Source organism: Salvelinus sp. IW2-2015, linkage group LG11 (genome assembly GCF_002910315.2).
Source record: "Salvelinus sp. IW2-2015 linkage group LG11, ASM291031v2, whole genome shotgun sequence".
Classification (NCBI taxonomy): Eukaryota; Metazoa; Chordata; class Actinopteri; order Salmoniformes; family Salmonidae; genus Salvelinus; species Salvelinus sp. IW2-2015.
The window spans coordinates 5,502,719-5,526,261 of record NC_036851.1 but is presented as its reverse complement, the minus strand read 5'-3'; the positions used below and the strand labels follow the sequence as shown (position 1 = coordinate 5,526,261).

The following is a 23,543-nucleotide window of genomic DNA, read 5'->3' as shown; positions in this document are numbered from 1 at the left end:
ATTCTTTGCAAGGCATTGGAAAATATCTCTGGTCTTTGTGCTTGAATCTGTGTTTGAAATTCAAAGCTCGGGTGAGGGACCTTACAGATAATTGTATGTGTGGGGTACAGAGATGAGGTAGTCATGAAAAAATTATATATGTGACTTGTTAAGCAAATGTTTACTCCTGAACTTATTTAGGCTTGCCATAACAAAAGGTGTTAATACTTATTGACTCAGGACATTTCAGCTTTTAAATTTTTTGTCATTTTTAAAAATTTCTACAAACATAATTCTACTTTGACATTATGGGGTATTGTGTGTAGGCCAGTGACAGAAAAAATATATTTAATCAATTTTAAATTCAGGCTGTAACACAATTTATTTTGTTTTTAAGTCAACAAGTGTGAATACTTTCTGAAAGCACTGTAAGTGTGAAAGTTCAAGATGTGCATGAGATTTAAAGTGCATCGCTATAGACATCTGGGTACCTCACGGAATAACTTAAGTCTACTACCTACTAAATCCTTCAGTAGCCACTTCCAATTCAAATACATTCTCTGGCTGAGTGCATGCAATCACAGTCCCGAGCCAATGTATTTATTAGGAGTAGACTGTTTGAACAAATCGCTATTGCGCTTCCTCAGTTTGAAATCCATCAACATACCTTTAGTGTGTTTCTGTTGGGTTCAGGCAGAAGGAGAATGAGAAGGTTCAGAACATGTAGCTTCTGTTTCAGCTCAGGGATGTCTGGATAGGAGAGGACAGATAATTACTACCAGCATGCTATTTTTGTAGAGCAAACAGAGGATGAGGTGTGAATGAACTGAACGGACAGAAATGTATAAAACAATACAGAACACAATCAACAGAAAGGCAGAGTGTGAATGAACCATAATACTGTACATCTGAACTATGGCCTGGCTGGTCTCGGGGTAATGACGCAGCTTCCGGCACACATGCAGTGTCAGCATAGGTTTGAATCTGACCTACTGCCCTTTGACACAATCTCTCTCTATCTGTTCAATAAACTCAGAATACACCTTCATATACAGTACCAGTCAAAAGTTAGGACACACCTACTCATTCAAGGGTTTTTCTTTATTTTTTTTACTATTTTCTACATTGTAGAATAATAGTGAAGACATCAAAACTATGAAATAACACATATGTAATCATGTAGTAGCCAAAAAAGTGTTAAACAAATCAAAATATATTTTTGATTCTTCAAGGTAGCCACCCTTTGCCTTGATGACAGCTTTGCACACTCTTGGCATTCTCTCAACCATCTTCAGCTGGAATGCTCTTCCAACAGTCTTGAAGTAGTTCCCACATATGCTGAGCACTTGTTGGCTGTTTTTCCTTCACTCTGTGGTCCAACTCATCCCAAACAATCTCAATTGGGTTGAGGTCAGGTGATTGTGGAGGCCAGGTCATCTGATGCAGCACTCCATCACTCTCATTCTTGGTCAAATAGCCCTTACACAGCCTGGAGGTGTGTTGGGTAATTGTCCTGTTGAAAAACAAATGATAGTCCCACTAAGCGCAAACCAGATGGGATGGCGTATCACTGCAGAATGCTGTTGTAGCCATGCTGGTTAAGTGTGCCTTGAATTCTAGAAAAATCACAGACAATGTCACCAGCAAAGCACCCCCACACCTCCTCTGTGCCTCACAGTGGGAACCACACATGCAGAAATCATCCAATCACCTACTCTGCGTCTCACAAAGACATGGCGGTTGGAACCAAAAATTTGGACTCATCAGACCAAAGGACAGATTTGCACCGGTCTAATGTCCATTGCTCGTGTTTCTTGGCTTTGCAGCAATTCAACTATGAAGGCCTGATTCACGCAGTCTCCTCTGAACAGTTGGTGTTGAGATGTGTCTGTCACTTGAACTCTGTGAAGCATTTATTTGGGCTGCAATCTGAGGTGCGGTTAACTCTAATGAACTTATCCTCTGCAGCAGAGGTAACTCTGGGTCTTTCTTTGCTGTGACGGTCCTCATGAGAGCCAGTTTCATCATAGCGCTTGATGGTTTTTGCGACTGAACTTGAAGAAACATTCCAAGTTCTTGAAATGTTCCACATTGACTGACCTTAATGTCTTAATGATGGACGGTCGTTTCTCTTTGCTTATTTGAGCTGTTCTTGCCATAATATGGACTTGGCCTTTAATCAAATAGGGTTATCTTCTGTATACCACCCTTACCTTGTCACAACACAACTGATTCGCTCAAACACATATTAAGAAGGAAAGAAATTCCACAAATTAACTTTTAACAAGGCACACCTGTTAATTGAAATGCATTCCAGGTGACTACCTCATGAAGCTGGTTGAGAGAATGCAAAGAGTGTGCAAAGCTGTCATCAAAGCAAAGGGTGGCTACTTTGAAGAATCTCAAATATAAAATATTTTTTGATTTGTTAACCCTCCTATTGTGTTCGTTTCATGTTTAAATAGTTCTGTGTTCCCAGTCCAAAATCACCACCCCATTATAGCTGATTATAAATCCATAATAATAAATATATTATCACCTAATGTTGTGTTAGATCTTTTTATCAACTTAAGTTCTTGTGAACATTACAAGTTTTGAACTTCTATTTGCTATTTTTGGCCTGTAGGCCTTATTGACCTGAGCTCATAGAACTCATTTTTGAGTAAAAAAGCATAATGTTTGGATTATTTTAACTATAACAAGTACATATTGTGCCATTTATCACAGACTATTTTGTGTCAAAGTTTAACAAGGACTCTTTCCTCCTCACCATTGTCATGATCAAAGATATGATCAAGAGCCTCACATACAATATATCGTTTGGTCATTGTGCTGCCACAGAATGAATTGTGAGCAAGGCCTCAAAAAAGCTTTATATACCAGAGCTGTGAGAAAAGTTCCATATATTATTGAAACAATGTTGAGATTGTTTGTGAGAATGCCAGCAGGTGTGGTTCCCGTGGGGGAAAGATTCTATTGGGGAAAGGTTCCTGTGGGGGTTGCAATGGAAGCCAAGAAGTGGAGTGAGGTGTGTGTGTGCTCAAACACACATGCATGTGGGGGTCTGGGAGAGGAAGTGTGTCCATCTGATGAATGGGCATGTGCCTGAACTCAATTTTATACACTAATTGTCGTTTCACCCATTCATTTCTAATGACCAGTCATTTTTGACCGGGAACACCACAGGTGTTAAATAAATCAAGTTAAATAAAACACCGAAAATGTAATGAAAATCATCTAAATGTATTTTGTGTGTTCAGATGTTCTGTGTGGACAAAGTCATGGAACCTTATGACAATCAGATTAAATAAACGACATTTTTTCAGAGAGAAAATGTGTAAACAATGTCCAAATCAAACGGAACACAGCAGMAGAGAAGTCACGACTTCCGCCGAAGTTGGTGCCTCTCCTTGTTCGGGCGGTGTTCGGCGCTCGTCGTCACCGGCTTTCTAGCTTCCACCGATCCATGTTTCTGTTTTCCATTTGTTATGTCTTGAGTGTACACACCTGGTTCCCATTAAGTTATTATTATTTCTTCCCTATTTAACCCTCTGGTTCCCATTATGTTTTGTGCGTGATTGTTCCTGGTTTGTGTTAGTCTTTTGTGTTAGGGTTTGTGATCCCTGCGTGGATGTATTTTTCCTGAATATTTTCCCGAGTAAAGTTTGTTATTTTACTCAGTTCTGTGTCCTGCGCCTGACTCCGTTCCCACCTCTGCACAACTAACACCTGACAGAGGGTTAAACACTTTTTTGGTTACTACATGATTCCATATGTGTTATTTCATACAATGTAGAAAATAGTAAAAAATTAAGAAAAACCCTGGAATGAGCAGGTGTGTCCACACTTTTGACTGGTACTGTATATATATATATATTTTTTTTTAAATAAATAGATCTGAACTCTAATTTCCTCTCCTTTAGCTCAACAACGATCTGATCTGCAGATAAAGAGGTGTCTAAAAAATGATAAAGATTCACCTCGCAAGCTAAAGGCCTAGCTAGTCGTCGTCAATCAGATCGTTATTCATTATGGTAGTCCATCATTACATCATTTCTTTAATGACATTAAATGGTACAGGAAAGCGATTGCATTATTAGCACATTCCATTAGAACAGCTTAAAAGGCTATTAAGTTGTTTATCTTCTCTTAGACCTTTAAGTACTAAGCACAAAAGAGATAAGCGTTTTTATATTCCGCTATCGGTACAGTAATAAAGACTTAGGTAATAATGCTTCATGCTTAGATAGTTATGAGCATGCACACTACGGGTTGCGTGACTGAGCATGCAGGGTTATATTCTGCTATCGATACAGTAACGACACTCAGACACGTTGCCATGCTGTACGCAGGTCTGTGAAGGCCCGAGTAAATCACAGGCTACATCATAACGAGCGTGTTACTCTGACTAACTGACGACCGACGAATCAGCGCGTGTCTTGGTGCACGTGGAGTTGATGCCGTGTATGAAATTCCTTGCACTAGAGGAACAAGCTGGTGTATGGTTTGTTGTTGCTCTGGCTCACCCCTGACGGCGCTGAATGTGTTGAGGAGCTCTGTGGTGAGCAGTGGAGATGGCAGCTCTCGAATAAACTTCTTCACCAACGCGGCAGCGTCGTTAGGGCTGACCTCTTCCCAACTGAATCCTCCACTGTAGAAGTTCTGCTCCAGATCCTGCTGCAACTTCTAATAAAAACACGGGACAAAACAGACAGGATTCACTAAACAATACGTATCGTTCTGTGTGCTAGTTTCTCAGTCATATTCCTTCCTTCCATATGAATACTCAGAATACGCCATGGCCAAGAAAGGGGCAGGGAGGATATGAATGATTGTGGGGAAAAAAAGTGTCTGTTCATTCTGAAATGATCTCACCTTGATTCTGGACTGAGAGCCTGGAACCCGCAGAATGCCTTCTGAGTCTACTCCTCTCTTCTCCAGGAAAGAGAGCAGCTGTAGAGGAGAGGGAGAAATAGAAATAAACCTAAGAACAACAGCAGTCATGCAGGTCATCATGCTCTTGCATAGGTTTTCAATATACAGTAGATACTAGAAATGGGATGATGTTAACTAGAGCTGTTTAGCTTACCGCCTGCAGGATGAGAGGAGTGGTGGCCGTGGGCCTGACTTTCTGATCATTCTCCAACAGCGTGGCCAGGGGAACCCCATACAGGGCACTCTCTTTGAATGAGAGAGCGAGAGAAAGGTTAGCATAGCCATCCTATACAACTTTGCGTTCTCCTAGGGCTTGACACATGCGTTTAGCAGCAGAGACAGGAGAGGCATGGGGTGGGCATGCGTTCATGTCATGTCACAGGGAGTTCACATACCTAGTATCTTCCTCTTGCAGGTTTTGTGTCTCTTCACGTCGAGCTCCAGCAGGTCGCAGAGCGCTGTCATTTCGATGAGGGCCAGCTGACGAACTTTCTTCATGTCCTGATTGGACAGGTCCTGGATACGAGTCACACCCAGACGACACTGAGGGCAGGTCATCCTCTGTATGTGTGTGAGGGGGGGGGGAATAGAAGCAAGGGATCAGAAACAACAGTTTGTTTTTGTTAAACATCTCTACATTTTTTCCTCTCTCTCTCTCTCTGTATGCAAGGCCCATAACTCAAAGAATGAAAACAAAGATATTGTTGGCCTTGTGTGTTTACTTAACGTGTTCCATTTCAATTGCTCCTCCTGTGTCTCACTACGGGTAATGCCTCGTAGGGGAGGAGTCTCTGGAAGATCCCCCCCCTGGTGATTGATATACGCCATTACCGTGGTGTTGTCTGATCTGATCGGGACATGGGCTCCCGAGTGGCACAGTGGTCTAAGGCACTGCATCTCCGTGCTTGAGGCGTCACTACAGACACCCTGGTTCGAATCCAGGCTGTATCACAACCGGTGGTGATTGGGAGTTCCATAGGACGGCACATATTTGGCCCAGCGTCGTACGGGTTTGGCCGGTGTAGGCTGTCATTGTAAATAATAATTTGTTCTTAACTGACTTGCCTAGTTAAATAAAGATCAAATAAAAAATCCTCTCCAAGTAGGGCAGGGGTGCCAGGCGAACTGTCCTGAGCTCCAGCACATTGATGTGCTTGCGACTCCATGGGGAGCTCCAGAGTCCGCTTGCTGCCATGCCTCTGAAGATTGCACCCCAACCTGCTAGCAAGTCATTGGTGCACACTAGCTCCCTGTGGTGGACTCTGTTCAGTGTTACTCCCTCCAACAGGTAGGAAGTAGTGAGAGTGCCATTTCAACAGTCCTCACACATGCATTTGTTGCTGACAATGTCTGTGTTGTCTCTGGTATAGATGGTGAAATTGGAACCATCGCTGGAGTGGCCTGATGTGAAGAAGGCCCAGCGGAATCAACAGAGAAGCAGACGTGAGTAGGCCAAGTAACTTCTGGCACTCTAATACGGACACGGCTTGTCTATGTATCTTCTCCAATCTCACCTGAGGTAGACGTGCTCTCATAAGAGTTGAGTCGATCAACAGGTCTTCTCCCTGTTTAGGGTGAGGCACAGGTCTTGAATGAGCTTCAAGATTATCTTTGTGTCTGCTGTAGCTTGCTCTCTTGATTGAGCACACACCAGCCAGTTGTCCAGGTAGTTCAGCACTAGAATGCCCTAGGACATGACTGAGTCCATGCACTTTGTGAACGGACGCGGCAACAGTAAGAGGCCGAACGGGAGGACTTTAAATTCGTAAGACACTCCTTTGAAGGCAAACCGGAGGTACTTTCATTGATCTCGAAGAACAGGATCGTGAATTACGCATCCTTCAGGTCAAGCGTGGTGAACCATCGGCCGCTCTAGACTGCCTGATACCCGCGCTGGCGTGAGCATCTTAAACTTGAGCTCCTTTAAACATTTGTTGAGGCCGTGCAGGACCAGGATCAGCCAAAAACTGTCATCCTTTTTTGGAACTATGAAATACGTGGAGTAGAACCCACTTAGCTGTTCTAGCGGCTCTACCTTTCTGATTGCATCCTTGCTCAGGAGCGAGGCTATCTCCAACCGGAGCGCATCCTTCCTCACCCCATTTGCCACCGAGGTGACCCCGATGCCTCTGTAGGACTGTGGTCGGCATTGGAACTGGAGTTTGTATCCCCCCCAGGACTGTGCCCAGTACCCAGGGAGACTCCACCTGCCTCTCCCAGTTTGCCCTTTGGGCCTGGAAGAGACAGCCAAGGCAGATCGCGAGCACCTCAGGAGGACTTTCAGGGCCCATCCTTCTTAGCCGTGTGCCGCTTCATGTAAGGGTGGTCACGACGCCTGTGCTTGTGCTGTCGGGGTGCAAAACGCCGGTTCCCATTTTCCTACCCTCATACATAGTTTATCTAGCACCCAGTTTCTCTGCCCCAATTCTATGATCTGGTCCACGAGATGGCATTGAGACAAGCTAGATAACGCTAGTTGTAACTGGACACAAGTAGCCCCCAAGCTAAAGCTCTCCACTCTGTACCACTTTAGGTTCAAGCCAAGGCTGGACAGATAAAATTCAGTCGCCACCAAGCACTGTTCCCACACCATGCTTACAGCACTTTACCTCCAGAAATATAATGCTATTTTTCCCCCTTGCCAAGGGGTACAGAGCCTTGTGATTTCTATAGGGAGCGACTCTCTATAAAAGCCGCCAGAGGGTGCAACCAGACCGGCTAAGGGGCCTGTCCACAGCGGCAGAGAGGATCAGGGCACAGCTCACATGGTGCCTGGCCCTGCCCCCTCTCATGCAGAAGACAGATTTTTCCCTCGCCCACTATCAGAAGAGGACTGCTTCTGATTTTCTAGAGTCCTATCCCCCAGGCAGTGACCAATCCTTTGTGCCCGCTGTTAACTGTTTGGTCCATCTGTCACTTACATGCATCAGAAATGTGACATCCGTAAGAAGGAGGGTGAAGCCTTGAACTTCTGTTTACCCCGCAGACCCAGGCCCCATGGGAAAAAACAAAGAATTCCATTTCTTTGCTCCATTCCAGAGGTACTCTGCTTTCTACAGGACCTTTTGGACAATGGAATAGCCTTTTTTTCCATTGTAAATGTGTATTTGGCTGCCATCTCTCCCTGATCTGTCGTTTTATGAAGGTCGGGTGTCGCCTACGTCTAATACACAACAGCTGGTATCCATCCTGGTATCTTTCTGTTATGCTTGATGCCATTTCACAGCCGCCGTTCGAGCCGCTGGAATGATTTATCTCGTTTAAATCCACATTACTATTAGCCATTACAAGTGGGTAGGAGAGCTGCACGCATTGTAGACCCCCACTCGTGTCTGTGCTTTGCCCCAGGCTTATCCAAGGTTACATTACAACCTAACCTCGCTTTTGTGCCTAAAGTCAGTCGTGCTTATAATCGCCTCACTTCAGAGCTGTTGGCCTTTCATCCAACACTCTTCTCCTCCATGGAGGAAGATCATTTCCACCTCTTGTGTCCAGTGCATGCGTTGCACATCTACAGTTGAAGTCGGAAGTTTACATACACGTAGGTTGGTGTCTTTAAAACTCGTTTTTCAACCACTCCACAAATTTCTTGACTTGATTTCAAGACCCCAGAAAAATAATTGTAGACCTCCACAAGTCTGGTTCATCCTTGGGAGCAATTTCCAAACGCCTGAAGGTACCACGTTCATCTGTACAAACAATAGTACACAAGTATAAACACAATGGGACCACGCAGCCTTCATACCGCTCAGGAAGGAGACGTGTTCTGTCTCCTAGAGATGAACGTACTTTGGTGCGAAAAGTGCAAATCAATCCCAGAACAACAGCAAAGGACTTTGTGAAGATGCTGGAGGAAACAGGTACAAAAGTATCTATATCCACAGTAAAACGAATCCTGTATCGCCATAACCTGAAAGGCCGCGCAGCAAGGAAGAAGCCACTGCTCCAAAACTGCTCCAAAAAGAATATCGTACTTTTTGGAGAAATGTCCTCTGGTCTGATGAAACAAAAATATAACTGTTTGGCCATAATGACCATTGTTATTTTTGGAGGAAAAAGGGGGAGGCTTGTAAGCCCGAAGAACACCATCCCAACCGTGAAGCACGGGGGTGGCAGCATCATGTTGTGGGGGTGCTTTGCTGCAGGAGGGACTGGTGCACTTCCCAAAATAGATGGCATCATGAGGTTGGAAAATTATGTGGATATATTGAAGCAACATCTCAAGACATCAGTCAGGAAGTTAAAGCTTGGTCGCAAATGGGTCTTCCAAATGGACAGGGACCCCAAATGGGTCTTCCAAATGGACAACTTTGGAAGCATACTTCCAAAGTTGTGGCAACATGGCTTAAGGACAAGAAAGTCAAGGTATTGGAGTGGCCATCACAAAGCCCTGACCTCATTCCTATGGAAAATGTGTGGGCAGAACTGAAAAAGCGTGTGCGAGCAAGGAGGCCTACAAACCTGACTCAGTTACACCAGCTCTGTCAGGAGGAATGGGCCAAAATGCACCCATCTTATTGTGGGAAGCCTGTGGAAAGCTACCCGAAATGTTTGACCCAAGTGAAACAATTTAAAGGCAATGCTACCAAATACTAATTGAGTGTATGTAAACTTCTGACCCACTGGGAATGTGATGAAAGAAATAAAAGCTGAAATAAATAATTCTCACTACTATTATTCTGACATTTCACATTCTTAAAATGAAGTGGTGATCCTTACTGACCTATGACAGGGAATTTTTACTAGGATTAAAATGATTTAATGTCAGGAATTGTGAAAAACTGAGTTTAAATGTATTTGGCTAAGCTGTATGTAAACTTCCGACTTCAACTGTAAATGGACATGACAAGAGCCCTACAAAAGAGCGATCAGCTCTGTCTCTTGGGCACCTCCCCACGCAGGGAGACCCATTTCTCAGCGGCGTTTATCCAATTAGATAGTGGAGGCTATTATAGTGGCATAGAATAGCAAGGGTTTACCACCTCCGGAGATCCTGAGGGCTCACTCCACCAGAGGAATGGCTGCATCATGGGCATTGTTCAAAGGTGTCTCTGTTCAAAAAGGTCTGTAATGAGGCATGTTGGGGAACTTCATGAGGTTCTACCGACAACGTCACTGCGCCCTCGTTAACGCACATGGAGCTTAGTGTCGGAACTTCTGAGGGTTGATCCTGTCTAGACTTGGCTTCGGAGAGTACATGAACACTAAGGGAGTTGGTTATATAGTGAGACATCGAACAAGTAATTTAAATAGAATTTAAGGTTACTTAATGCAACCCCGGTTCTATGATATTATGAGGGAGGTGTCTCACTGCGTTTCCCTTCAAGCTCTGCGTGAGAAAGACAAATATGTACTTAGAAGTGAAGATGTACATAAAACCATACTTTTTTTGTCTTATACTAAATAATTTGTTCTAACCGTTCCTAACACTGTTATCTAACATACTGTACAGGGGGATTAACCCAATAAGTGTTTTTCGGTGTGAGTTTCAGTGCTCTCAGCAATGTAAGTCGACACCAGTGTGTGAAGATAGAGAAAGTGCAATGAAGTTGCCCAGAGAAATCAAAAGAGAGCGAGCGAGAGAGAGAGAGAGAGAGCGAGAGAGAGAGAGCGAGAGAGAGAGAGAGAGAGCGAGAGAGAGAGAGNGAGAGAGAGAGAGAGAGAGAGAGAGAGAGAGAGAGAGAGAGAGAGAGAGAGAGAGAGAGAGAGAGCGTCTCTTACAGGCAGTGTTCCGTCCTCCTTCCTCTTCCGGCCGTTGTTCTGTATCTGTGGCAGCATGGCCTGTTTCAACAAGATGGCCGCCTGTTCACAGTACGCCACGTCTGTGATGAAGGTATCCTCTTTAGGATCTTCTCCATGCTGCTGCTCCAAGCTGACCTCTGGCAAACATACACATGTTGATGTGTTAATGAATGTGTACAAAAATATATGAAAAATGATGTTTATTGTCACAGACTGTTCTCTCTGCTACTGCACGGGGAGCGCCAAGTCTAGGTCCAAAAGGCTCCTTGACAGCTTCTATCCCCTACCCATAAGACTGCTGAACAGTTAATCAAATGGCTACACAGACTATTTGCATTGACCCCCCCCTTTTCTTTTGTACACTGCTGCTACTCGCTGTTTATTATCTATGCATAGTCACTTTACCCCTGCCTACATGTACATTTTACCTCAACTAACCTGTACCCCCACATTGACTCGGTATCGGTACCCGCTGTATATAGCCTCGTTATCGTTATTTCATTGTGTTATTTATAAATTTCCTTAACTCTTATTTTTCTTAAAACTGCATTGTTGGTTAAGGGCTTGTAAGTAAGCATTTCAGGCAAAGGTCTGTTGTATTCGGTGCATGTGACCAATAAAACTGGATTTAATATGACAGTGAAATGTGTTGTTTTACAGGGTCGGCCATAATAGTACGACGTCTCTGGAGCAAATTAGGGTTAAGTGCCATGCTCAAGGGTACATTGACAAATTTCTCACCTTGTCAGCTCGGGTATTCGAACCAGCAACCTCTCAGTTACTGACCCAACGCTCTAACCACTGGACTACCTGTCGCCCTAATAGTAGTCATAATGGTTAGCATAATGGAGCCATCTGAGGTAATACAACACATGTAGATGTTCGCTCAGTGCATGCTGATCCCAAAGGGGATCTTAAATTAAGTTGAGTTCATTACGGCTAGCAAGGCCAGCTGGTCTGGGGAGAGAGAGTTCAGGATCCATCTGAACCAATTAGAACAGAGGATGTGGAGTAGAAATGCGGAGCTAGCTGATACCTTGTAGTAGGGTCTTGGTGATAGTCTCCATGCTGTCCTCTGGTATAGATGATATAGATGCGCTAGGTTCTATCGGCTCAGGGTCTTGAGACTCTGGTAGAGGCGTCTGCACGGGGAGGATAGAAGGCATCAATCAGAAACAATGGGGCTGAAAAGCTACCGTAACAGTTGATTTGATTTGTTGTCGTTGTTTCTATATACGACTGTGGCCGACATTTAAGAAAATACAAATCCCAGAGAGGATAACACATTGAAAGCATTAAACAACACTTATTTCCATTGTGGTCCTAGCTGTCCTTTTGCATAATTTCACTGTCAGATGAATGGGAGCAGGGCGAGAGAAGAGGTGTTTTCTAGTGTTAAATAACTGTTATGATCAGAGGAACAGCAGTTCTATTCCCATCTCTGGGCTGCTCATCGATGTGATTTCCCTTTATTCTGATAGGTCAACTGTCTCTCTTAATAGAGTCAGTTACAACTGTTCTGCTCCTTTGAGAATGGACACCCAGTGGAATGAATGAATTAGACTATGTAACAAAAGAGATTCTCTAAGGTGTTTTGCAATTTTTTCATCTTTGCTGATGTCTACTTGACTCAGCAGTGGCTGCTGGTGCAAAATCAAAGAATAACAGACTGATTGAATGGCGCAGGTGGCTGCTGTTTTACGGGCTCTTAACCAATTGTGCTATTGTGTGTGTGTTTGCACGTTATTTGTAACTTATTTTGAACATAATGTTTCTGCCACCGTCTCTCATGACCGAAAATAGCTTCTGGCTATCAGGACAGCGACTACTCACCTTGTACTGGACAAAGATTTTTTCTTTAACGAGTCGGACGCAAAGGATTTACTTCAGACAACCGACAAGGCCAACATCCCCGTCATTCGCAGGAGAAAGAGACGGAGATATCAGGGACGTAGGTCGGGGTGCCTTGTAAGGATCCAACGGCTAGAGGGTAATCTACCATCAGTCCTATTAGCCAACGTACAATCTTTGGAAAATAAAATAGACGAGCTACGATCACGAATATCCTACCAACGGGACATTAAAAACTGTAATATCTTATTTTTCACCGAGTAATGGATGAACGACGACATGGATAAAATACAGCTGGCCGGTTTTACGCTGTATTGACAAGATAGAACAGCTGCATCCGGTAAGACAAGGGGTGGCGGTCTGTGTATATTTGTAAACAACAGCTGGTAAACAAAATCAAATTTTCAGGAAGTCTCGAGGTTTTGCTCGCCTGAGGTAGAGTATCTCATGATAAGCTGTAGACCACACTATTTACCAAGAAAGTTTTCCTCTAGTGGGTCAGAAACTCTAGACTCACTCCACACTACCCTTTCTCACCTGGACAGAAGCAACACCTATGTGAGAATGCTATTCATTGACTACAGCTCAGCGTTCAACACAGTAGTGTCCTCAAAGCTCATCAATAAACGAAGGACCCTGGGACTAAACACCTCCCTCTGCAACTGGATCCTGGACTTCCTGACGGGCCACCCCCAGGTGGTAAGGGTAGGTAACAACACATCTGCCACGCTGATCCTCAACAAGGGGGCCCCTCAGGGGTGCGTGCTCAGTCCCCTCCTGTACTCCCTGTTCATCCATGACTGCATGGCCAGGCACGACGCCAACACCATCATTAAGTTTTCAGACGACACAACAGCCTGATCACCGACAACGACGAGACAGCCTATAGGGAGGAGTTCAGAGACCTGACCATGTGGTGCAAGGACAACAACCTCTCCCTCAATGTGATCAAGACAAAGGAGATGATTGTGGACTACAGGAAAAGGAGGACCGAGCACGCCCCCATTCTCATCGACAGCTGTAGAGGAGCAGGTTGAGAGCTTCAAGTTCCTTGGCGTCCACATCACCAACAAACTAACATGGTCCAAGCCAGAGGTGTGGACTCGAGTCACAAATATAATGTCTTGCAACTCGACTTTGACTTAAACACCAATGACTCGTGACTTGACTTGGACTTGAGCCTTATGACTAGACCTGACTTGATACCCTCCCCAAGCCCAAATATTAAAAATGCTATTAAAAAAAGTGTGCAGCGCATCAACTCTTAATTTAACTGATTACAGTTTGAATCGGACAGCAGTCAATCAAATTGTGCGTGGCAGTGCAGAGGAACATGATGATACCCAAAATTATTATTTTCGGATATAAAGACGACGCTGTATCAACAAAAAACAGATTGCAACTTGCAAAACATGCGGGAACAAAATTACAGACGGAGGCGCAACAATTTCCAACTTTGTTCGACATTTGAAGCTGCACAAAGAACGGTAAGTCGTGGCTAATGTAGCCGACAGCTATCCATCACACGAGGTTGTGTGTTTACGAGTGTGTGTAAKTTGMTTCATGAGTTTCTTTTTGCTGGCTTGTGATGTCTGGAGCCTGTATTGTTATGTGCGCTCCTCACTGCTTGCCTAGATTAGACTTGCAGATTGACTCGCCACCACGCTGTTTGGAGCTGGAAAAGATAAAATGAGCACATTTGTGGCAGAGTGCCTCCTAGAATGGTTGTGTACTCTTCCTAACCTGCTGATTACGGCGAGTGCTTGAACCTCTGATTGTGTTTATGCTTCACACAAATCCCACCKTRCCCCTCTCTGCTGTCCTCCYCAGTTTTGKGCTTTCTCCATTGATAATGAATGAAGAACGGCGGCTTATTTCATCTGAGGCACCGCATTCAGATTCAGTTTTCCAGATAGAAATGCAATATATAGATCTGTACTCGATTCTCTATTCTACATGGCAAAGGCTGTTGTAGGTGATGTATTTCTATACAACCACCCCACACGACCCGACCCAGCCTACCACGCCCCTCCCGCTGTCACAGAGAGAGGGGGGTCTTTCTCATGGCTACCCATGTATTTCCATGGAAATATAACGTTTATTTGGAAAGTAATAAATATAGAGATATTTTAAAAAGCATTCATGATTTGCGTAAATGTAATATACTAACTATTACTCTTGTTAAACATATGAAATGATATTACATTTGGTGAAGAGCACATTATGACTTGTTCAGGACCCGAACCTCAAAGTTTAGGACTTGAGACTTGACTTGATACTTGACGGTCTTGACTTGAGACTTGACTCGGACTTGCCTGTCTTGACTTGGGTCTTGACTTGGGACTTGAGTGCTAAGACTTGAGACTTACTTGTGACTTGTAAAACAATGACTTGGTCCCACCTCTGGTCCAAGCACACCAGGATAGTCATGAAGAGGGCACGACAAAACCTATTCCCCCTCAGGAGACTGAAAAGATTTGGCATGGGTCCTCAGATCCTCAAAAGGTTCTACAGCTGCACCATTTACAGCATCCTGACGGGTTGCATCACTGCCTGGTATGGCAACTGCTCGGGTTCCGACCGCAAGGCACTATAGAGGGTAATGCGTACGGCCCTGTACATCACTGGGGCTAAGCTTCCTGCCATCCAGGACCTCTATACCAGGCGGTGTCAGAGGAAGGCCCTGACAAAGACTCCAGCCACCCAAGTCATAGACTGTTCTCTCTGCTTCCGCATGGTGGTACCGAAGCGCCAAGTCTAGATCCAAAAGGCTTCTTAACAGCTTCTACCCCCAAGCCATAAGACTCCTGAACAGCTAATCAAATGGCTTCCCAGACTATTTGCATGTCCCCGCCAACCCCCTATTTTACGCTGCTGCTACTCTCTGATTATTATCTATGCATATTCACTTTAACTCTACCTCCATGTACATATTACCTCAATTACTTCAACTAACCGGTGCCCCCGCACATTGACCCTGTACCGGTACCCCCTGTAGATAGCCTCGCTAGTGTTATTTTACTGCTGTTCTTTAATTATTTGTTGTTTACATTTTTGGATTTTTTTTTTATTTAACACTTATTTTTCTTTAAACTGCATCATTGGTTACGGGCTTGTAAGTAAGCATTTCACCTGTTGTATTTGACAAATACAATTTGATTTGAAAGAATACAGCGAATTTTATGTGTGTCTATTTGTTTTGTTTCAGCTGCTTGTACAGGAAATCCATCATGTTATCACAGGAAACAGAAACATGTCATCACAGGAAACAGAAAAGCTACGGTTTGATTGCACCTTGATTGAACAGAGCCAGTACCAAAAAAAGGTGTCACATAGTCACACAGCCTCCTGGCTGTACCATATCAGTGTGAAAGCAAGTGGTCAGTCTGACCTGAGCGATGGAGGAGGGTGACGACCTAAAGACATCCCTGACGTCGCGCGGCGGGGGTTTGTTCCTCTTCCTCAGGGACAGGGTGTAGGAATCGAGCCTCCTCTGGACGGCTGCGGCCTGCGTACGGGTCAGAGTGGACAGTAGGATGGCCTGGTCAACATCCTGGTCTTCCCTGTCCTGTTCCCGGTCTCTGTCTCTGTCTGGTCTCTGCTGCTGCTGTCTTATCAGAGTGGACAGACCTGCATCCTGGAGCCACTGCTCCTCTTGCTCCCCCTCTGAAACACATCATACAATAGGATTGTATTAAATACACCTATTAGCTATCGCTCTCCCTCTGAAACACGTAACAGCTTCATTACAGAGACTATACATACGGCATGCTTCTGTACGTGTGTGTGTGCTTGCCTGCATGCATCTGTGTGTGCATACGCGCTTGCATGCATGCTTATGTGACTGTCCATATTATACTATAACTTGCAGATCCATGCATAACACATGTACCGTCTGAGGAATGAATAAACTGTATATTTTAGAGGGAGAGTACATTGCAATATTGCACATAATATTGTCGTTCCATGTATAGCAGATACGCATGGTTCAACACAACACAATTCGATAAAAAAAAAAAAGCAGGCAACCAAATAACAACCGATTTTCACTGTTTACATTATAACAATAGGCCTATGGAGGTAATTGACCCGACTGACACTAGTCCTGTGTCTCTGTGCTTACCTTCAGAGTGTCTGGAGTCTCGACTGGCGCTGTCAGTGTCAAGGTCAATGTAACCGCTATCTTGGCTGCGTATGGTCTCCACCTCACTCCAGAAGGAGTCCAGACACAGTTTGTCAGGGTGCTGCTGTTGTGGTTCCTGGTGGGACGCTGTACATTTGTCCTGTGTGTGTTCCGCTGCAGCTTGGTCCTGGTAGCTTGGCCTGGCCCAGGGCTTACCGTTCATCTCGGAGGGACTGGGGCTCCTGACAACCAGATAGACAGGAAGAAACAATAATAACATATCAGATGATAAACAGAGAGAGGAGAATAAAAAATGTGAGAGAGAGACAGGGAGGATCCAGATTCCAGAGAGATAAAAGCTGGAGGAGGGATGCATGGAGGGAGGGAAGGAAGTAGAAGAGAGAGCGTGGACTGCACACAAAGACTTCAGATTTCCATTGTTCTCATGAATAGTCCCGCAGGCGTGATACTGTGTGTGACCCCTAGATGTCGCTGTGGCGCTCTTTCCACCAAGCTTTTCTCTCATTTAGATCAATTTAGTCAAAATGAGATGGAATCATCCACTGATTGTGTTGGCATAATGTGTATCGACATGAATTCCAGATATATAGACACAATAGTTGCATAGTGTTCTAAGCATGGTTGACATAATTAATGCCTAGACAATAAGACATATCAGTCTTATACCCCCCCCCCCCCCTTAAAAAAAACATTTGCTTTTCCTACCGGCACCGACTTATTCAGGAAAAATGTACTTGCTACGACTGTGATATGTGGTTGTCTCACCTAGCTTTCTTTAGATAGGTTTCAGAGGGAAATCCCTTGACTAATAATAGTGATAGTAGTTCCAGGCTGCTGTTCATGTGTACAGTGTAATGTAGCTGACAGGTAGTTATTATTGCTTATTACTAGTCAACTGAGTAACAGGGACAAGGCCCAAGGCGACTTCATAATGACTGCATTGAATGTCTACCTGTGTCTCCACTGTAAGTAAGCTGTTGACTCACAGAACTGAAGTGTAATTTCAGTTCTGTCAAAACTCACTTTCCCAGTCAGCAAAGAAGTATCTCGGAGATTCCTATGCATGATATCATGTCTGTTTGATGGCTTACTAATAGCATACTGTGTGTGTACATTCTTAAAGGGATTAGGACTTTCACTTGAGTCGTTTTGAGGAGTGTGCAAGTAATTTACAGACAGTACTGGCATCGTCCTAATAGCCATGTCCTGCTGTTTGGATTTGTCAAGTGGGTCCAAATACCAAACAGCTTGGTTTCTCCTCTTGATACTCAATGGGGACTATTGATACAACCATCTAACTCAGCCCTATGACATGCTAAACTAGATTCATGGTTCAGCCTAGGCTGAACCTTTTAAAGACATGGTAAAGTCTACTACACCTGTTGTGTTCGGCACATGTGACAAATACAATTTGATTTGAAGTTGGTTTCCTTTATTTCTTCAGTTACCTGTATGCGCTATTGATAACATTTATTTTAGCTCTTTGGTGTATTTTGAACATTGAGATAAAGAAATATGTATATCATTTTAAAATTATTATGCTGTTTTTATATTATTTATTTATTAAATCAGTTACCCAGACAAGGCATCCCCCCCCCCCCCCCCCCCAGTTACCCACTTGTGCCCCCTACCTCCTCTCCACAGCATCAGGAGCAGGCTGTCTACATTCATTGAGCTGTCTACATTCATTGAGACATAGTACCAGTCAAAAGTTTGGACATACCTACTCATTCCAGGGTTTTTCTTTCTTTCTTTTTACCTTTTAGAATAATAGTGAAGATGTCAAAACTATGAAATAACAAATCAAAATGTATTTTATATTTAAAATTCTTCAAAGTAGCCACCCTTTGCATTGATGACGATCACCCTTTTTTAACGATTATTATTATTATTTTATTATTTTCTTGCTGCCTCTTGGGCCCTCCACGGGCCTGTTCCAAGGCGTTTCAGCCCCGGTAAGCCCCTGCATTAACCCGGCCCTGTATAAAGGGGAGGGGACAGGGGACAATTGACTGGTTTTGCCAGTTTCTGTGACCCTGTTTTAAAAAGCTTCTTAGAATCATTTTGAAATAAACAGATAATCCCTTGATATCCAAGAACAGGCTCACCGTTCTTACAACAGGATATTTCGCAAGTTGTCCCAAAGAAAGACCCCAAACCGTCCCAAAACTATAATGGATAAAAATACAAATTTTCATTTTGTGGACAATCTCTGATTCCATCATTCTTCTTTCTTTTTTTTTTTGCATCCTACACAATTTCTCTGGCATACAATAGAAAGGTTAAGTTCCTCAAATCACAACAGAGTCGTAGAACATAGAACAAATAATATTAATGAAAAAAATGTATCTGGTATTTTCACTCACAACTTTGTAAGCCTGACTATTAATGCTCAGATAACCTTCCAGACAAAATCATATGAACAGAATCAGGCCTGCTCTTATCACAGAACATCTGCAGTACACACACAGCCCATTCCCTATCCATCTGTGCCCTCCTAAAATAGGCTGAACCTGCCACAACCTGTGGAACGCGCACACCACATGATGCCCCACAGAACTAAGTCCTACAGACAAAATCTGCTAACAAACAGCATCAGCAATGAACACATTCTGCTTCCACAGTCAGTCAGCCAACCATAAGGAAACTACTGTTGATTAATTGAAACCCGTGTTGATAGTGAGACTACTGTGCCATGGAGTGGGCGTATAGTATGTATAAGTGCCCCATTACTCAAGAATTGACATCATGATTTAATCAAAGTCTGAGTAAAGCCTGTGATCTCAAGCTAAGATTCTACCCTAACTGAGCAGGCGGCAGCTCCAGAAGCATACATACCTGTTGGTAACTCGGTAGCTTGATTTGGATCGCAAACTACTGAGGGGGCTGCGGGTCAGTCGGAGCCTGAGTCTGTTTAGCGGCGTGTGAGGTAGAAACTGCCTGGAAGAGTTGGACATATGAGCGAGCCTGCACACTACCTCCTTTCTGCCTCCCATGTCCTCCCACTCAACAAATGTCTCCAACAGCAGAATCAACTGGCTTTGACCAGTCTTCGAATAGGATAGCAATCTATCTTCAGTTTCCGCTCGAATCAAAAATCGGTCAGTGCTCCAAGGCTTTTGCTGGCCAAGTGCATGTAGAGTTAGAGGTATGTGGGGTGACTGAAGAAGGAATGTGCGAGTGATGGTGGCTACGCCTCCACACCACTTCAGTCATCAACACCTAGCTAGCTGTCCCCTCCCTCTGGGGACACACCCTAACCCTGTAGTCCTGGCTCCTATACTACCACACATCTAGAGCTGAAGTGGATTAGCAACACCCCCGCCCACAAAGCACACACAACTTTCACAGAAACACACATTGCAGCTCCCTCCAGTCCAAGTCCAAAACAAACTCCCATCACAAATCAACTCCAACTAAGACAATGTCAGTGCACCAAAGCTGATAGGTTATTGATAACAGAAATGTTGACATATAGAAGATAATTAGGCCCAGGGTGGGAAATGCTGGTAGATTTTGGATAATATATATTCTTACCAGCCACATTGGTGGGTGGTCACACAGAGCAAAAAAATCCAAAGCACACGTGTGTGTGTGTGTGTGTGTGTGTGTGTGTGTGTGTGTGTGTGTGTGTGTGTGTGTGTGAGTGTCAGCTCTGGAAGAGATAATCTCAATGCTAGAGTGGTGAAAGCGGGATGGGGTACCTTGTTTTATGTGATTTATCTTCATTCTTTATTTATTTTCTGAAAAACATTTGGCTGCGGCCGGTGGACCAAAAAGTGAATTTCCCACCTTGATTAGACCTACCAAGATCAGAAACCAGTGGCCCTTTTAATTCCACTAAACTGACACACACAAAAAATCGAATCATTCCTTTTTACCATCCACATTCACACAGACCATACGTTGGTTTGCTGTAGCAGATGTAGCAAACTACTAAGACTAAAATGTTAACGTAATGTATTGCGTATTCACAAAACTCTTATTTTTATTTTATTTTTTCATTTTACAGCTAAATACGATCTCCATCAGCTCAATCCAATAAACCTAAATGAGGAAGATAGCTGTAGTGACGTCGTCGTTCCCTGAAGGTAAATACCTGGTTATTAATGGTCTCCATACCTGTGGAAGGTGACGGGGTTGAGAAAGCCAGGTGAACAGGCCTGCCAGCATTATCTGCCAATGAACCTCATCCTTCCTATCTCATCTACTCTCTCTCTCTTTCACTCTCTCTCTCCCTCTTTCATTTTCTCCACTCCCGACAACACTACTTTTTCAGGAGACGATGTAAACAGAACAGACAGGCTACAGCGGGMGAAAGGGGGGGGGGGGGGGGGGAAGATCATGTTGTTTTGAGACTATCAACAACAGACCAGCTTGATATCAAAATTCTCCTCATTGTATGTCAAATGTAAGTCGGACATTATCTTCAATATTGATATCAGATAAATGCTTACAGCAGTATAAGCAGTTCAGGCTGATTTGAGGCTGATATGCTTACATTTTGATTCAACATTTAATGAACCTTACAGCCTATTGTATAGAAGCGGGAAAGTGGTGAAGCAAGTAGCATATTACATATGCTTTTATAATCAGGTCACCGATTAGAGTAGTTTCTTGAAAGGTATGAAAAGGGCTATTATTAGGCTTTGTTTTTGTTGTTGTCAGAAAACCCGTCTTGAAGCATTTGAAACTAAATACATTCAGCTCAGAGCAGAACTATCCGTAGAAAGTCCCACACGGTGTTTACAACCACAGGAATATTCCCCTGAGATTTCAGTGAACCCGGGTAAGTGAAAGAGATCGGTAGCGAGCTTGCTACCTCTATGCTAATGTTAGTTAGCTATAGAGCTACCGCATTTAGCTCATGTCTTCCATCTAAATAACACCGATAAAACTAACCAAATTTAAACATGTCTGCCAGCTGTTGGTAGCTAACTGCTGACACTGTCATAGATAATACAAGCCTATGGGAAAGAGTCATTTTCAAGGTGTTTGTGGCGACTGCGTGTTGCGGTAATTCGGTTGTTCTGTGGCTCTGGGGGAGTTTTCTATATGGCCTGCCGAGTGGGGGCTAAACTGAAATGCGATGCTTTGGCTATGGATCTGATCGCCAATCCCTGATCGGCTTTCTTTGGAGGGGTTTGATTGCGAATTTTGATCCATGGGAAAGTTTATTTTTGGATGTTCTTGTTGAAGAGGCAGCAGAAAACGTTAGCTTGCTAGAGCTAGCTATCCTCTTCCTCCATTTCTGAATGAATTTGTGGCTATTTCTTGCAGTACACTGTAAGTGAGAGAGATTTTGTTTGTGTACTGCCATATGTCGATAACATCGCTAAGTTTGTCACCGGTATGGACTAGTAACTATCCTGAACCTAGCCAGTTAGACAGTGATAGCCGCAAGCTAAAACCGGGGAGAGAGTGGAGAGAATTCACTTTCTATAAAGACTGTAATTGTAGCAATATGTTGTGAATATTGTAGAAAAATCCAAAAGTGTCACTTACAGTTTATCATGTACATTAGGCTACAGGCAATATATTCCTATACTGTGAGAGTCATAGAAAATTACGATCTTGCGTTCGGGGCTTTCCGGCAGTCTTCATGGTTTTTATATGTGCGGAAAATAAATTGTACAATCGTAAACTAACAAATAATTGTTCAAGTTAGAACCCATGTAAATGTGTTAATGTACAGCACCAACTACATAAATATCTGATAAGGTCCATTATCTGCTACATGGACTGTCACAACCCAGAGTAACCCAATGGGTAACAAGTCAAGTAATGAAGTAATCTATTCGGTCATCTCATCACTGATAGACTGGAGACTACTAGGCCACATTCTTAATCCTAACAGCTGAATTCCTTTGGAATCCTCTTATGTACTAGAGAATTCAACAGTTAAGTCATGCAGACCTCGCCTGGTTGGAGTCTCTGTTCAGCTATAACATTCCACTCCTTACCACGCCTGTCATTTCCCAAATGTCAAAAAGACCGGTACCCAGACTAATGCAGACCTGGGACAGAGACTTTCTTTCAACGGGTGATCACCACAGTACATGGAGGGAAGAAGGAAGGCTCAGTGAAGCAAGTACTCTGATCAGTGCTCTGATCGGTTGTAAATTGACAACACAGCTCATTATCAATCAATCAGTACTCAAAAATGTTTCTCTATTCCCAGCCCACAATGTATTGTGCTTCAGAGTAAAAACAAGAGCATTGGTAGAAGTAATCCATTCATTCAGAATTAAGTTCTATATGACAACACTGTAACTCAGTCAATTACATGTCCAGTAAGAAGGGAAGAGAGTTCATTTACATAATCCAGCAGCACAGACCCATGAACCCAGAGTTGAGTTGAGCTTAGGGCCTATTAGGGCCTAGTATGAGCCTACCTGGCCTTGGGTGTGGGTGGTCCATTGGCTTTTTCTGAGCCTTGCTGCCTGGCCCGGGAGCCACTTCTCCACAATGGCATCCTGCCCGTCTCCCTTTCTACCCCAGGTAGGCTGTGATTGTTGCTGCTAACGCTGCCTGCTGCAGCGTAGTAGTATAGGAAACAGCAGCTGCCTCCTGCCTAGCTGCCTCCGGCCTTCCCCACTCGCTCCACTCTGCAAGCTGCTTCCTTGTAATCGCCTCAGGCCGTAAACACATTACAGTCAGCAAGGAAGTTAGGACAGGGACTGTTTCATTGGTCTCACTGTGTTAGTGGGACGTCACGCTGTCCGTCGCATCCTGAGACAGGAAAGGAGAAGGCCGGGCTGATGGTTACAGGGATAGGGGGCTGGGGGTTGTGGGCAGCATGCCTAGCTGAGTCTAACCAGTGGGTCTACAACACTCCCACCTACCAATGCAGCCTGGTCTCAGAGCAAAACATATTATATTTGACAAAAAT

General features: G+C 43.9%; 1 protein-coding gene across 5 annotated transcripts in view; it reads right to left on the bottom strand.

Annotated features, from left to right (window-relative positions):
- The window catches only part of LOC111969686 (rho GTPase-activating protein 40), a 41,354-nt gene that overhangs the window by 7,822 nt on the left and 9,989 nt on the right, over positions 1-23,543 (bottom strand). For 2 of the 5 annotated variants that reach the window (XM_023995864.2, XM_023995865.2), the window contains exons 1-10: positions 19,490-19,771; positions 16,631-16,872; positions 15,899-16,173; positions 11,693-11,798; positions 10,636-10,793; positions 5,310-5,475; positions 5,069-5,160; positions 4,855-4,932; positions 4,506-4,665; positions 647-729 (exon numbers count right to left, since the gene is read on the bottom strand). In XM_023995864.2, coding sequence (XP_023851632.1) covers positions 647-729; positions 4,506-4,665; positions 4,855-4,932; positions 5,069-5,160; positions 5,310-5,475; positions 10,636-10,793; positions 11,693-11,798; positions 15,899-16,173; positions 16,631-16,872; positions 19,490-19,647 — 1,518 coding nt within the window. In that variant the 5' untranslated portion in view covers positions 19,648-19,771. Of the gene's footprint in view, positions 1-646; positions 730-4,505; positions 4,666-4,854; positions 4,933-5,068; positions 5,161-5,309; positions 5,476-10,635; positions 10,794-11,692; positions 11,799-15,898; positions 16,174-16,630; positions 17,050-19,489; positions 19,772-23,046; positions 23,323-23,543 lie in introns of those variants that run through there. The other 3 variants (XM_023995868.3, XM_023995870.2, XM_023995866.2) reach the window with 3 other exon arrangements.